The 15,961-nt window shown below is 35.7% G+C and overlaps 1 protein-coding gene across 6 annotated transcripts in view; it reads left to right on the forward strand.

Moving 5' to 3' along the window:
• The window catches only part of GRID2 (glutamate ionotropic receptor delta type subunit 2), a 696,754-nt gene that overhangs the window by 484,021 nt on the left and 196,772 nt on the right, over nt 1-15,961 (forward strand). For all 6 annotated transcript variants that reach the window (XR_212218.5, XM_015276600.4, XM_420483.8 and 3 more), the window contains 3 exons: nt 2,700-2,873; nt 7,931-8,092; nt 15,086-15,205. Coding sequence is in view for 5 of the 6 variants with exons in the window: in XM_015276600.4 (XP_015132086.1) it covers nt 2,700-2,873; nt 7,931-8,092; nt 15,086-15,205 (456 nt within the window). In the remaining variant the exon portion in view is untranslated. The remainder of the gene's footprint in view (nt 1-2,699; nt 2,874-7,930; nt 8,093-15,085; nt 15,206-15,961) is intronic.

A 15,961-nucleotide genomic window follows, 5' to 3' on the forward strand; every position in this document is an offset into this window, starting at 1 on the left:
TGTGTTCTGTTTGAAAAGGACAGCCTCTCCTTATTCCAAGTTCAGACATTCAAAGAAAAGTCTGGAACTGTATCTTGAGCTTTGGATTCTTCTAGAAAAGCCCACAGAACCAAGTCTAAATTTATACAGGTGTCAACTCAGTTCAACTTGGCCAACTTTGTAATTTTTTTTGACATTTTGTGCTTGTATAACAGATCATCTGCCATCCTTCTATCATTATACTGTATCCTGCTTTGAAGTGCAAATGAAAATTGTTTCCTCTCATACAATAGTTACTTTATATAGTTTTCTTAAGTCGGATCCAAAATTCAAGAATGAGAGATGATATTGGAGAGTCATTATATAAAAGGCTCATCACTCAGCCAGTGCCAAATATTAAGAAATTGCAAAGAAACACATAGCAAATGGCAGAAGTTGAGTCTGGGTTTGTATGGGATTGCTTTCCAGTTAACCTAAAATCTGAATTTGTGATATAATCAGTAGAACTCACGGCATTTAAAATGATAGTTATTATTCTATTGACGCTTATATTTCCCCAGTACCACAAGAAAATCTCTTTGCTGTGTGGATTCTGTTATTAGTTCCCAAGTGCTGCATAAAAATATAATAACCCAAAGTTTAAAGTGAGAACTTTCTAATTAAAATGTAAAATGCACAAAAATTTTGATTACATTAAAAAAAAAAAAAAGAGAGAGAGAGAGAAATAATCTTTTAAGAGAGAAAAGATGAATGTTTAACCAGCTGAAAGTCAAAATCTCTTCTAAAGTATTATTTAGCACTGTAGAATTGCTATTCGGGATTTTTATTTATTTATTTATTTATTTATTTTACATTATTAAAACTATTCTAAAAGTCTTGCTCTTACAGATTAGACAGAGTATGTAATGAAACCAGACTAACTTTGTAAATGCTTCCAGAAAGGACGTAGGTTAAAATCTAGATAAGATTCTTGAATTCTTGTTTATGATTATTGGAAAGTATTTTAAAAATTTAAAAAATGCTATTTGCTAAAACAGCACTTTTTTTTAACCTCACAGCCTGCAAAATGATACAAACTAAATGAAAGGACAGCATCTTAAGCTGAGAGAAACCATTATCTATGGTACATTAAGGATTAATCGACCAGAAATGCAAGATATTACAGTGGACACAGCTGATACCACGTGTTATTTTTGTTTGCAGAAAAAATCTATACTTCATAAGGAACAATAATAACAGATGAATTCAAAAACTATGACAATGTGTGAAAGTGAATAAAATATTTATACTGTAGTCAAGAGAGCTGAAGTTAAAATTTACATCTCCTGTGTTTTTCTTCCAAGCTTTAAAGAAAACAAGTGAATCTCAGTATGCCCAAACCTGTTGTTTCAAACTAATTCATTTAAAGAACATTAACTGCAGCCCCAGAAAATAAATCAATAAATAAATGCCAGGATAGTTGTCCTAACTTTTGAAGAGATGTGTTTTTAAAAAACCTGGCCATGTTTTCTCAATAAAGAAAATTCACATTAGAATCTCTCTCCTGGTTTTTCTAAGAAATGAGCATGGATTAGAACTTTAGAGGCAGGAATGACTGTAGTGTTTAGTTATAGACATAACAGAACTGAACTGCTAAATTCTTTCAAAAATTAGAAGCTAAAAATACGCAATTGAGAATCAAACATTCAATATACTGTGGCTGTATGCAAAGGTATTTTAAATGCAGGCTGTTAATGGGAGCACCTCAAGAATTTCAACTTCCTGGGCTGAGTCTCCTAAATTTAAATATCTGGAAAGTTTTGGGGCATCAGCCTCTGGTACTAAGGTAGACTATGGACAAACAATTCAGTATGATGGAAAATAATTCTACTTTAAAAGGCTGAGCAGTTTTAGAGATTATTTCTCTTGCTTTGCAGAAAAAAATATACATACGATTGCCTTGAAAATTGCCAGCTAAGTTATTTGATTCCTCAGAAACAGCCTGTGTTTATCTAAATACCAGGATTTTATGTGTGGGTTGGAGCCAGCTGTGGTTGTCCCTGAGCCCTTCCTGTCCCTTCATTCCCTCAGGGCCACATCTTTCAGTGGTGTAAAATAGCATGTTATCAAGCTGCAGGAACTCATACTGCACACAGGAGTGTTCTTCTGATTTCCTTAACCTGCCTTAAACTTCATATTTCAAGCTTAATGTTTCACATATTAATGTGGGTAAATGATGTTCAATAACTTGCACATTCTTGACATTCTGTTTCCAGGAAATGTACACTTAAGACCTGAATAATTGTCAGTACCTTCACAGCTCCTAACTAATGCTACACTTAAAAATACATCATGCTATGACTTCCTACAGATTTATACATTATCTACCAAGTATGCTGTGAAACACTTTTAAGTAAAAGATCAGAGGCAAAAGGAGAGGAAGAGGAAACCCAAAATGAAACAACTAAGCCCATTTACATCTACAGAGATTCTGGGGGGTTTGAGCACAGTATATTTTAAAAAAACTTTTGCAATTGTTGAAAGAGTGGTAGTCAATTGTTTTAATGAGCTTAATATGATCTTTAATATGTTCTTCATGAGGCTATGGCTGAGCTCAACGCTAGCCATGTAACAGTCACACATCTCTTGGTGCTCTCAGTTTATTTATCATTTATGATGTGCTAGTAAAATGTCTGTATTTTAACTTTTATACATATTGTTTTCCTTGCCTTATCTTCCAGGAAATAAGTGATTTGGATGTGCAAGAACTGGTGAGAAGGTCAATTGGAAGGTTAACAATTATTCGACAGACATTTCCTGTCCCCCAAAACATAAGTCAGCGCTGTTTCCGTGGCAACCACAGAATATCTTCATCACTGTGTGATCCAAAGGACCCTTTCTCCCAAAGCATGGAGGTAGTTTATATACTGCTGTATTCCCACCTGGGAACTGTCTTTGTAGATAAGTTCAAGGTTTTTCCCCAGAGGCTTAGTTAATTTAATGTTTATTTTTCATGTCCTTTCTGACATGCAGTTTAATGGTGGCTGGGAAAAGTAGTTGGGTGGGGAATGAGCAACAGTTCTGATGGACAAGAACTCATGCACTCCACAAGTAAAAAAAAAAAAGTAAAAGAAAGCCACCTGATCTCCAGGCAGCATGGTCATTTTGCTACCCTGCACTCTCAGCCTCAAACATCTTACCAATAGAAAAGCCTTTACTGGGAACAATCCATATAACTTGTTTTAAGTATTTTTGTGTAGGTACCTCAGTCTGTATCTGCGTTCCTAAAAGGCCTTATTTTGTAGCTGTTAATTACAAATCCTATCTATGATTCTGCAATTATAAGTTATAGTTGAATAAATTATAAGAGCCTTCCTACCACATGAAACTAGCAAGATCACAATCATGGGCAAGTCCTCTCTCTCTCTCTCTTTTTCATATGTCTGATTAGACTTATTGTGACAAAGCTATGGCAAAACAGAAACTGTGAATGTGAAACTGGCTTAAAATATCTATTTATTTATATTGTGAAGTCATTTATGGACTTGTGGAAAGATGACTATATGGGCACTAGTGTAGGAGGAGTGTATCTGACTTAGCAGAAAAGAAAAAAGTTGTGGTGCCAAAAGGAAGGAGTGAAAGAATGGAAAAGTAATAGGAAATTTTAAAAAGCTGTTTTCACTTGCCTAAAGTAAAAGATGTTAAGGGGGAAGGAAGTGCTGCCAATCTTGCCCTGTTTCTGGTTAGCAATAAAAGCCATTGTCTCACTAATTGCTCACAAAATTGCTAATAAACACCTATTGATTATATGAAAAGCTTTGTCCATAGTATACTGTACAGTGGTCTTATTAGTGGTTTTAAAATAAACTGGCCTATGCAAGTTCAGTGAATGCACAGAATATCAGTAGGGGGCTATTTAGGAGATGTGTAAAGTCTTTAAAGTCAGTGTCTTTCTGTTGTGGCAGCACGGTCCTGGAGAAAATGTTTGGAAGTCCATGGATCACACATAGAAAGTAAGCAGATGATTACATGCAGTCTCTAGTGATCACAAGGAGTAATTTTCATGAACTAAGTTATTTACTAGAGCAATGCAGAAAACAGGAATCCCGTTAATAATCCTTCCAGTACTTGAAGGGAGCATATAAACAGGAGGGGGAACAACTGTTTACATGGGTGCGTAGTGACAGGACAAGGGGGAATAGTTTTAAACTAAGACAGGGGAGATTTAGGTTAGATATTATGAGGAAGTTTTTTACTCAGAGGGTGGTGTCACTGGAACAGGTTGCCCAAAGAGGTTGTTGATGTCCCTCCCATCCCTGGAGGCATTCAAGGCCAGGCTGGATGTAGCTCTGGGCAACCTGGTCTATGGTTGGTGACCCTGCCCATGGCAGGGGGGTTGAAACTGGATGATCTTGGTGGTCCTTTTCAACCCAGACCACTCTATGATTCTATGATAAAGAGAGACTTCACATTTGGTTTGTTTCTCACTTCAGCTTAACTTTTATTTCCCCACATCAGTGAACTTATTCTAGGAAAGAAAAGTTCTAAAAATCAAAATATTGTTTTCTACATACTGGTAAATTCCCTTTAAAGTATTAGGTGGGATCATATTACACTTTAACCTATTCTTGATCAAGAATAGGCTATAGCTCTTGGATAGCTGTAATCGTCCTATTCGAGGCCTTCATTACGTTTCTGTTCAAAGGAAGTATGGAAGTTTGACTTAAATGTTTGCACAGTTCAGTTTCTATGTTCTTGCCTTCCCCAGGATGGCTGTCCTTCATTAGTAGCCAAGTGAAACAATGATAAACAGTGAAAGGAAGTGTCCCCCGTGTCTTCATATGATGCACAGACTCAAGTAGCTTTGGGGTTTGTTAGGTGTTTCTTTGTTCTCCCCAACAATATCATAAATTAATTTCTATTCCAGTGGGAAGTTGGAACAGTTTATAAATTGAAATTCTAATGCTTTTCTTATGCCATTGAACTGTGACTAATCAGAAATATTCTCTGGAAATCATGAAGGGTGTTTTTTTTCCCCTCCCCAAAATACTTCCCCTAAAGGCTGTGTGAATAATTATTTTTTTTCAGCGCCTTAATTAAAACACTGAAAAAGATCATGGTAAAGGTCTCCCATTGTGTCTCTGGGATTGTCCTACTCATAATGGCAGTTCCTATAAATCTGTGTTGTTTTGTAAGCCTCAGAAAGCACAGGAAGTTTACAGAGTTCACTAGCATAATTTTGTCTAAAAGCTCTGTGCAACAGTCAAAAGATAAGTAAAATAAGTGTAGTTAATCCAGATAAATCACTTAGTCTGATTGCTAAAGAAATGTCTTTTTTCCTATACTTTGGAACAAAAATTCATATCTGGTTTCTGAATTACATCAATAGGGTGTTAACCAATTACATATGGCATGGTAATGCAAGTGTCCAGACATTAGTCTGAGAGATTCAGAATAAATTAAGTATCAGTAATGGGTACCAAGCAATGAATTAAATGTCCCAGTAAATATACATTAAAATTTACATTGAAAATGTAAAGTGACTTTAAATTGCAGCCCCACTGTGTGTGTGTGTGTCAACACACTTACTAATGAAGCATAGTCTGACAGTGGAATGAAAGAGTGATTTTGAGATCCAGAAATTAATTGTAGTGTCTTTATCATTATATTATCAGTGATTGATTGCTGTAAATGTTAAGCTGTACTAATAGTAAAAGAACAACAATGCTCAATAACTGCTGAACTCTGTACCCTTGAGCCCTATTAATACTTGATGAAGGACTAACTATATTTCTCTTGGATTAGTAAGTGCATCCTTCCTCATGAACTGTGAAAACAGTCTTCCATTCCCACGATATTAGGTTCTGAAAACTACCTTGAAAGCAATGTCATTTTCTTGGGAAATGATGACTTGGCATCTGTAGCCCTTCATTTACCAGTTTAGTCTCGTTAGCAACCTTATTGCCTGTTCTCTCTAGAGATGTTTTCTTTCTTTGGTGAAGGCATATTTAAAATAAGCATGTCTCATAGCATAGTAGTTATTCCTTTTTCTCCCTCTAAAACAAAAGTCCCCTTGGTGATGATTTCTTTGGGGAAATATGGATTTAACTGAAAGGCTTTGAATCTTTTATAGTTTTAGGGAATAAATAGATAAATCATCCAAGTTATTTTAAAAATACTCGATTAATCTAAACCCAGATTCTCAGTCCATGCTTCTAATCCTGTCACGCACAGTGATGCCTAGCCTATGCATCTGCAGGGAAGCAAATTAATTCCTGTGTGAATACTGAAATGGAAATTCTCAGAACCATTGGTAATATGGAAGGAGTCCAAATAAGAATTAAGAGCCAAATACCAGAAACAATGAGTGAAGTATTACTGTCATTTAAAGAAAAAGATATATGTATGTATAAAAATCACAAGTCCTGTGCATTTCTGATTCTAATGACATGGAGTTCAAAAGGCAATAGGGAATCCTGGGAGTTTGTTGGGAGGAAAAAAAACAGATCATTAGATCTCCTTCAGTAAGACATAGAGGGCAAAATGACCCAGGACATTCTGGCAAGGTGGGGAGGCTGATCAACTCCTTCCTTGATGCTAGGCAGGAAAGGAGTCTGTCTCAAAACCCTTTTGTGAAAACTGTACAGAGCAGATTGCAAACGACACAGGCAAAGCTAGCATAAAGATGGAGTTTGCATGAGAAAATAACATTAAAAAGAAAACAAAAAGGTATATGGATAGGGTTGGACAGGAAGAAAGTTGCTTTATTTTTTTCTGTTTTAAGGCAATTTGCCAAGCAGTGTCTCAAATCTTCAGCATTATTGTGCTTCCTTGGCATATATACACTCCTAATAGCTGTGAGACTTTCCCAATCTTTGGATATTTTCAAGAAGCAGAGTAAGCGTATTCTCCACAAAGTGTAATAGTTTCTTGTTGTAAGGACCCGTAAAGGCTTTGAGCAGAACTGCTATATGGAGAGACCTTCACACAGAGCAGTCATCCTATTCCACAAATCTAGAAAATGTCTTTTGGCATATATGATAGAGCAAGATAAATAAATATATATCAACAACTGTGGCTCAGCTAGCAAATTGCTGCTGGCTAATTTGTTTTCAGGGATTAGAAATGCTCTATAGCTCCATTCACAGCACAGCTGAGAAAACAGAGCTTCCCTCAATCACTGAAGGAGGCCCTACGGCTTCAAATGACCAATAGACTATCTACAAATAATATTCTCATAGGTCCTTCTGAATTCTGAACTTTGTCTCTTACTGAGCACTTGCATTCAGGAGCACTGATATTTGGGTTTTTGTTGTTTTGTTTTTTTGGTACTGCAAGGAATTAATAGCCATTGCCAAATGCCCTGACATGAAATGCTGTAAACTTCAGAACTGGAGGGCAACGGTACACAGAGAAAAGATTTCACTTGATCAGATTTTGTACAAAAAATTGCCTCCATCACAGTTGCCTGTAAAAAAGGAAAAAACAAAAAACAAACAAAAACAAACAAACAAAAAAACCAACATGCTAGAATGATTTATTTTTTAATTTTTCACAGTGGCTGCTTTTTGAAAGAACAGACAGCCTTAAAAAGAATTTGACAGTGTTCAAATGTCTAACACTGGAAAAACTGAAAGTTCCAGGCATCTGGTTAAAAATAAAAAGAAGCTTGCCAGTTCTCACAAGTGGGGCTTTTAATACTGCCTGTGGAGCTCTAGCAGCAATTGGACTGTTCATACTTCATGTGTGTGTAGTTTGTTGCTGCAAATCAATTGTAGCATTACAGCCCATAGCCACTGTTTCTACCAGAGCCAAAGAGGGGACTTTTTTACTCTTGTGGTTTCTTCTTAATACCAAATAAGTCATTTAATTACCAAGGGATTATGGGTGAGGTAAAACAAATGACAAATTCTGGCTGCTGTCAGGAGACCACAGGTAATATGCTGTTACTCCATTTTTTATGTCTTTACAGATTTCCAATCTGTACATATACGATACTGTCCTTCTGCTGGCAAATGCCTTTCATAAGAAGCTAGAGGACAGGAAGTGGCACAGCATGGCCAGCCTGACCTGCATCAGGAAGAACTCAAAGCCCTGGCAAGGAGGACGATCCATGTTGGAAACCATCAAGAAGGTACCTTTTTCTGTACTTCATCATCTTTGATTTCTAAAGTACTTGCAGTAGTATCTACTTCTGAGATGTGAGCTATTCTTACTCAGTACCAGTGGTGTCTTTTCAAAGCAAAAGTTTTGATATGATTGCAATTTCTGAATGAAAACTCTTTAACCGTTTTTCTTTTCCATGTCATACTTGTATATTGTTTTTTCACCAGAAGTACCAAACACTACTAGAGACTAAAATCCCATTGAAAAAATACTGCAGATTAGAAGGTAAAGCTGAAAAAATGTACTAGATTTACTGTTTCTGGAAGAAAAAAAAATTGACAATTACACTCAATTGATGTTCTGTGGAATTTGTTGTTGCACTGCTATTGAAATCAATATAGTGGAATAATAGAAATGAAAGTAAGGAGAAGTCTGTTGAAGTTATCTAGTCTACACTGTGCCATTATAGAGCATTTTCTTACAATAGACTAGACAGTGCTTTATCCGATGTTAAGCTCTCACTACTTCTCTGTGAATGTTACTTCATACCTAAATAATGCTCCTTCCCAAGACTATTTTACTGTCTTGAAATATATTTTTCCTACTTACACCTTTTTATCATGATATTTAAAGACCCACATCTTTAAGAGGCAATTCTCACAGCCTTCAAGGTGATTATTTAGTCAAAATATGCATAGGTTCTTCGTTTACCTTTCTCCGTAAGCTGTTCTATTCAGCCTTCTCATGTTATTGATGTCTTTCATAAAACTGCCTTTTCATTTGCCTGCGTGTACTTTCTGGTAATGTATGTTTACATTTAAAGTGCTGTCAGTACCTCCATTATGAAGACAAAAATATATAGGACAGTTAAAAAAAAAAAAAAAAAGGTTCTTTATTTATGACTTTCATTAAAAGGACATAAAAATAATTTCAAATACAATGTTGTTTCAAGAAGTTGCTCTTCTGTATTAGGTCTTTAACTACACCAGAAATTACGATGATGCAGGTAAAATGTAAAGCTCCTTTGAATACTGTTTGTTGTCAGTTTTTTTTTTTTTTTTTTTTTCCAAGTCCCAAATCCAGTTCACATTAGCTCCCAAATAACAGTTCAAGGCTTTCTTTGGTGGCTGTCCTCAGTTTCCATTCTAGTAGCTGAAAGTCATGAGACTGCAAACATAATCCAGGAGAGAGGCAGGTTATGGCTTTAAGTGGCTCTAAAGTAGTATTGCAGGGCAATTTCAAATCCGCACTTGGAAGTCTCATGTATTTTAAGCTACTTTTCAAGCAAGGCTAACTCTGGAATTTTCATATCAGCTTCCGGATTGTAAATATTATGGTGCACTTCTTCATTAATAAAGGTATTCCTACTTATTCAAATACTGATAGGAAGCCTGAACCACAAAAGTCAAAATACCCACTTCCACATTAGAATTAGATTTTACTATCTGGATTAGGGTTTAGGCAAACTCTGGTATCCCTGCTAGCAACTCTGAATTTGCTTTTGAAATGAAAACCAATAAAAGCACTGCTGACTCCTTGCATTTACAATTATTTGCTTGCTTGTGACTTCTGTGGATGTGAGACTGATTCTGTTGTCCTACACAAATGTCCTTCATACCGTGTCTTACTACCACTGCGTCTCTTTGCATCTCGGACAGACAGCATTTATTCAATTTTTGCTACATTGCTGTTTCTAGCACATCCAGTTTATCTTCTTCAAATCTCCACCTCCCTAAAATGATGTGATTAATAAAACAGACTCCTCCTGTGACCATCCTGAAGATCAGTTTGCCATGAAATGTGAATAGAAATGGTCAGTAAGATATGAAAGGCATTCAAGAAAGCAGGAACAAGTGGAGATCCAGAGAGGTGGTTAGCTTGCTAGAAGATGAATTGAATGTCATGAAAATTCTTGGCAGGTGCAGGTTACCAGGCTCATTTCTTGTTGCCTTTGGGTTTCTCTGCTATTTGAATGAGATGGGTTTGGTAGTAAGCCATTTTACAGGTGTAAATGAAAGAGTTCAAAGTTCTTCTTACCGCATTCTGCTGAATGAAATGAATTTCTGGAAGCAACACGATAAAGTTCAAAACCAAAATGAAACCTACAGTTGCAGACAGAATTTTCCAACGTGTATGCATCTTTACCTCTTCTATTCCTATGTGAAAGAGAGCTAAAGATTGCTGCTAAGTGCTGGAATTCCGCTTCAGTGTTGTGATCTACTTTCTCTTTGAATTCACTGAAGTGCTTATGTAGGACTTTGAAATCACAGTTGTGTATTTTGAAATGAAAACACTGACAGTGGTGAAGTGACAGAAAAAAAGTAGTGAAAGGTAAAACAAAAAACATTTAGTCTCTCTGCTTGACAATCCCTCCATTTTTTATCTTGTTTTTTTTTTTTTTTTTTTTTTTCCAAACATTTTTTCCCTCCTGGCCTTGTGGAACTGGAAACAAGTGAAATAAGAAGTATTTCTCATAAATATACCAGTTTTCATTCATTTCAATCTTGACAGAAAACAAGAAAAAAAAAATGGCCAGGTGTCATTTAAATTGTTTCAGAGTGAAAGATTCTGAATTTTCATTTTGAAATCATCACTGTTTCAAGAATATAGCATATACAGGAATAAGAAGATATTACTATAGCTCAGAGCAAAGATAAAATGTACATTCTTAAGAGCCTCTGCACAAATTTAACTGTTCTGTCAGAACAATCTGTATGAAGTAGCCAGAATTGCAGTCTTCCCCATCTTGCCCCTCAACCCCTTGTGATTTTGGTGGGTGTCGCATTGTAGTCAAGCACAGTGGTGGATGGGAAACAGTTAAGAAACTGATGACTAATTCCAGCCTGCCTCCCCTAGAAAAGGACTAGCAGTGAAGTAGCTGCCCTCCTGTTCTCATCAACACTGTGGAGGTGATGTTGCCATCTACTGCTGGTAACAGCTGAGCTCTTCTTTGCCTCTAAGAAAGCAGAAAAATTAGTTCTAGAGGAAGCTTTTCTGGAAGAAAATCTGTCTTCTAGGGTCAGAGATCAAGAAACAGCATGATCTGGAAGCATTTTAGCTGCCAAGGGCATCTCCCTCTGATTTCCAGAGGGGAAAATAGGAAAAGAGATGGGAAATATGTGCAAGCTACACACTGAGGAAGGTAAGAGAAAGGGATGCTGATTTACCTTCAGCACCACTTGCTAAAAATAGCAGAAATCTGACAGTAAATAGAGAAAATAGTTTCATTATGATTAATGAGCTGATATGAAAGAGCAGAGAATGAGGGGACTTTAAAGTTTAAGAGATTTATTGAAATAACAGAAGGGCTACCTGAATCATTCCCTGTTGAGTGATTTTTATTGTTGAACATTGGATACCTGGGTCATTATTTCTACAAAAAAAGTCCAAAAGCTCGATTTCTGTGTGAATTCAACTGATTGAATAAAGTCTAAAAACCATTTTAAGGCCAATAAAATTAATAAAAAAGACCTAATATCTGTTTCTATGCATTCTGAAACTGAATAAATAATTCGATTCATCAGGAAATACAATCCTACTAATGAATTTGGCCAGCTCTAGCAATTATATATAAATTCACTTCTCTAATAGGAACTATCCCAAAACACATGCCCCATTGTATATTTCTCAGTAAAGCTATTCCACAGTGAGAGTAATAATTATGACTAGAAAATAATTCTACTGTTGGAAAAATTAATCTTCTCAAATAGCCTGAAAATAAATATAAGTAGGATTATATGGAGAATCAACTTAGAAAAATGACATCAAGTTAATGCATATATCTTTTTTCTCATCTCTTTGTCTGATCTCTTCCCAGTCACGTTTGTTTAGCTCACTGACGAACAACAAATTTTTAGTGCTAGCAGCAGCATACAGAATATTCCTTTGAGGCAAATGGGCTGTAACTTGTGCTATTTCATGAATCCTGGACAGGAATTGTTAACTGATCTCAGATATGTCAGTGATGTTCAGTAATGATATGTGAAAAAGATGCCAAGTTATTGTTCAGATAGTAGCTTAACTTGTCTTTGCAGGCACCTGAAAACAGGGTCTTTGGTTGTAGACTCAGTAATTTTTTAAACACCAAATTTCTTCAAAATTAAAGTATGAAATTAATATTTGAGGCTTACAGCGTGCTTTTTTTTTTTTTTTCTTCCCTGCCAACAGCCACAAGGAGTTTTTTTGTTTTGTTTTTCTTCTTATTTGCAAAATATGCCACGTCTGAGCATAACCAGAATTTGAATAGCAAATGTGAGAGCAAGTGATATACTTTAAAACTAATGACTGGTAAGCTGACATTCCCATGCGAAGTCCTGGCTGTTGGGTAAATAATACTTTCTTTAGGGACTTCCTTACAGTATAATAGTGCCTAAGCGTATATAAACTGTAGTTTATCTTGCCAGTCTAGACAGGACTCAAGTAGGCTTTCACTATATTACCAAGCTTTATGGTAGCTCTGCGAAGCCCAGAGCAGTAATCAGAAACATAAGTAAAACATTTTTGTTCTAACAACTGACATTTCATTCTTCAATTTTAAATGTGTCAGGAAATTGCATGGTTGTGGCTCAACCTTAGAGGAATTTTAGAGTAGATAATAAATCTGTCTTTTTCTTTTCCCAAATAGCAATGTTTCTATAAGTTAAATGGAATGAAAAATTTCTTTGACTCTTACCCATTATCTTAATTAATGCTGACATAACTTGGAAAAATCTCATCAGGAAGTTACTGGATCAGTAGCTGTCATACAGATGGCCATTTCCTCTGTGATTTCCTTCCACTATGCATTAGAGGAGGGATATAAAACACCTGCAGTAAATCAATTAAGGGCTTTAGAGGGTGAAAGACTATGCAGAAAAATGGGAGCACTGTCCTGAAACTCATACTCTCTGCAATATGCTGTGCCAATCCCTCAGCCATGAGCAGTAAAACACATAAAGAGGTTGTGCAGGGCACCAAAGACTAGCAGATATCCGGAATAGGGTTGCCTGGCCTTCACTGATGGGCTGACAAGGCAGGTCCCCTTGTAGGGTGAAGGTGTCAGAACCTCTAAGAAATTCCCTATCAGATTGTAATCTGAGCTCATATTACTCTATTTTCAGGTGGACACAGTCTAGGAAAGAAAACTCTAATCAAAGACACTCATATATGACAAATCTTCAAAGCATGAGAAGATTACCAAATAGATGAATGAGATAATTTGTTGTTATGGTTACTGCCAGGTTTCAGACAGATAAAAATAACTTACAGACTTGCAGTTTGTATTTTGTTCCAACATTCGCAGTCATTTAAAAATCAAGGCAAGTAAATTGACACAATGATTAGGATTGAGATTCAATTTCAAAATCTGGTAGTGCATCTGTTGGCTGTGCTAGTTAGGCACCATGCATGTAATGCCAACCATAGTGATGTGCATCAAAATTGCCCCAGTGGCACTCTCCTAGTGTGGAATGACTCAAAGTCAGTCTGCAGAAGAGTACGTGGATGTACCCTTAATTAGAGGTGGTTTTTCTCCTTCTGGAGTTTCATGCAAAAAGTAGAGATTATAGAAGAGGTTAAAAATACATATACATCAAAGAATTTTTTTGTTTTTAACTTAAAAAGGCACTTCATGAAATATGCAGTAAATGTTTCCATGAGATTTCAAGTCTCTAATCTTAAAGATTTAAAGATATTACCTCAATGAGCAAATTCCTCATTTTTATTATAATTATGTTAATGTTTTACCAAAGGATGACCGCACACATTTTTTCAGGTCACACTAATCTGCAATGCAAATATTGTACTCCTACCTGGATTTTCTCAAAATTAAAGATATGAGAAGAGAGCTATTAAAATCATAATTCAACAATGGCCAGGTGCTTTGGTATTTTGCATTGCAAGAATTTATTTTCCAATTTTTTCCACTTTGTATATTAAAACCTTTAACTGGAGAGTGATTAGAACTAAAAACAACTCTCATATTATGTTTTGAAGAAAAGCTATGCATTTTGTATGGTTTTGTAATGGATGCAGGTTGTTTTATGTACATACTTAAAATGTTCAGGTTTCTTGGATAAAGTGGGTCAAAGATCTAATTTTTCCCTTATCAAAAAGCGGGAAAAATTTCTAAGGCTTTTACTGTAGGCATTTCATATGGCTCTGTTTATTTTAAAGTTTCACTTTATCACAGTTCTTATAGAAGGCTGAAATGTGTGTCATGCTGAATTACCCTAGAATATATTCTGACTGTTGCTGCCATATGTATCGCCCTCTCAGTTCTGATTCTTTATAGTAAATGCTCACTGTCTCCTCTTTAGTATTTTATCCCCTTTGCCTAAAATGTAAATCAAAGTAGAAGCAAGCATGAAAATTATTTGTTGCTTGTCTGATGTATTCTTAGTGTTATTGAAGACTTGTGGAGAAAAACAGACAAAAAAGTAAATTCAGTTAAACAAATCCCTCATCCCTTCTACTGATCATGCATATGATCTCAAAATGCAACTAATTTAATTCAAAACTCAGCCTGATACCTTGTTGTAGCATGTTTTGGGTGATAAAAGTTTGAAAAAAACAAATTGTTGTGGTTTGTTGTTGTTGTTGTTTGGTTCTGGGGTTTGTTTTTGTATATTTATCTTTAGGTTTGCTTCCACTAAAATTAGTTGCAAAACTTTTACTTATGGATTAGAATTTTATGTCCTACTGGCACAACAAAGAGTAAATGTTGGTGGGCAAATATGATAATAGTAAGATTACTGTTTGTATTGAATCTCTTAGCGTTGTTGAATTTGATTATTTTGTGAAGAACTTTAGTAAGACAAGAACAATTTAGGACTCGAAATTTTTAGCAAAATGTGGTCTTTAGAAAACTGTCCTAATTCTGTTAATTGTATATATGTGTATATATGGGCATGAATGTCTTCTGTATCGGTAGTATACAAATCCCCTGGAGAAACAAAGCATAACTGGCTACTTCTGAGTTGTCACTCCATTCTTCTTTTAAAAAATACATATATATATTGTTTGTTTATTTGTTTCCCAATAGGGTGGAGTGAATGGCTTGACTGGAGAACTAGAATTTGCAGAAAATGGGGGGAATCCCAATGTTCACTTTGAAATTTTGGGGACAAATTATGGAGAAGATCTTGGCAGAGGCATCCGCAAGGTGAGGCTACAAATATTCAATTAAAAAAAAAATCATTTTTTTAATCTTTCTTTTGTGCCAACCTGACAGAAAAATATCTGATGGCAGATAACTTGTTATATTTGAATGAGAAGAATGAGAAATGGTAGAAAATTCTTAAATGTGTCAGTACCCATACATTTTGTTGTTGCAAAGAGGCACTGCTGTTGGTAATGTTGATCAAAATGTTGTTAGTAATACTCAGTATGTTAACATGCTGGTAGGCTGTCACAGAAGGTCACTGAAGGCTGTTGTTTTGCAGGCCTTGCAGCCCATCTCAAAAACAGCGTATCTTACATCTGAAGATGTTTAGAGCAACCAGATTTATGCTTGATGCTTATAGTTACAGTAAGATGTCTCGGTTTTTAGGTGATTAAAATGTATAGCTACATTGCTATAAAATTCATAGTTAGGGAGAGAAAATCTGTTGCAAAATAGACAAAAATCATGTAATTCCTTGCTTTAATTCCTACTAAATCATCCTGTACTTACAAACTTTTTACAGAATACATGTAAAGTTAAGTATTTAGCTGCCAGACAAAGACCAAATATTTCAAATTAGATTCTTTGGATAAATTGCATACATGTACAGCAAAAGGAACAGACCTCTGTTTGCAATCTATATCCTTAAATTTGTATGGATGGACCTCTATCTGACGTGGAGAATGATGCAGAAGTCACATCATACCTTTTAGGAAAACAGAAGACAGATAGATGGGCTCTTTCGGGAGCAACCAT

This window comes from Gallus gallus, chromosome 4, assembly GCF_016699485.2.
Source record: "Gallus gallus isolate bGalGal1 chromosome 4, bGalGal1.mat.broiler.GRCg7b, whole genome shotgun sequence".
NCBI classification, from domain to species: domain Eukaryota; kingdom Metazoa; phylum Chordata; class Aves; order Galliformes; family Phasianidae; genus Gallus; species Gallus gallus.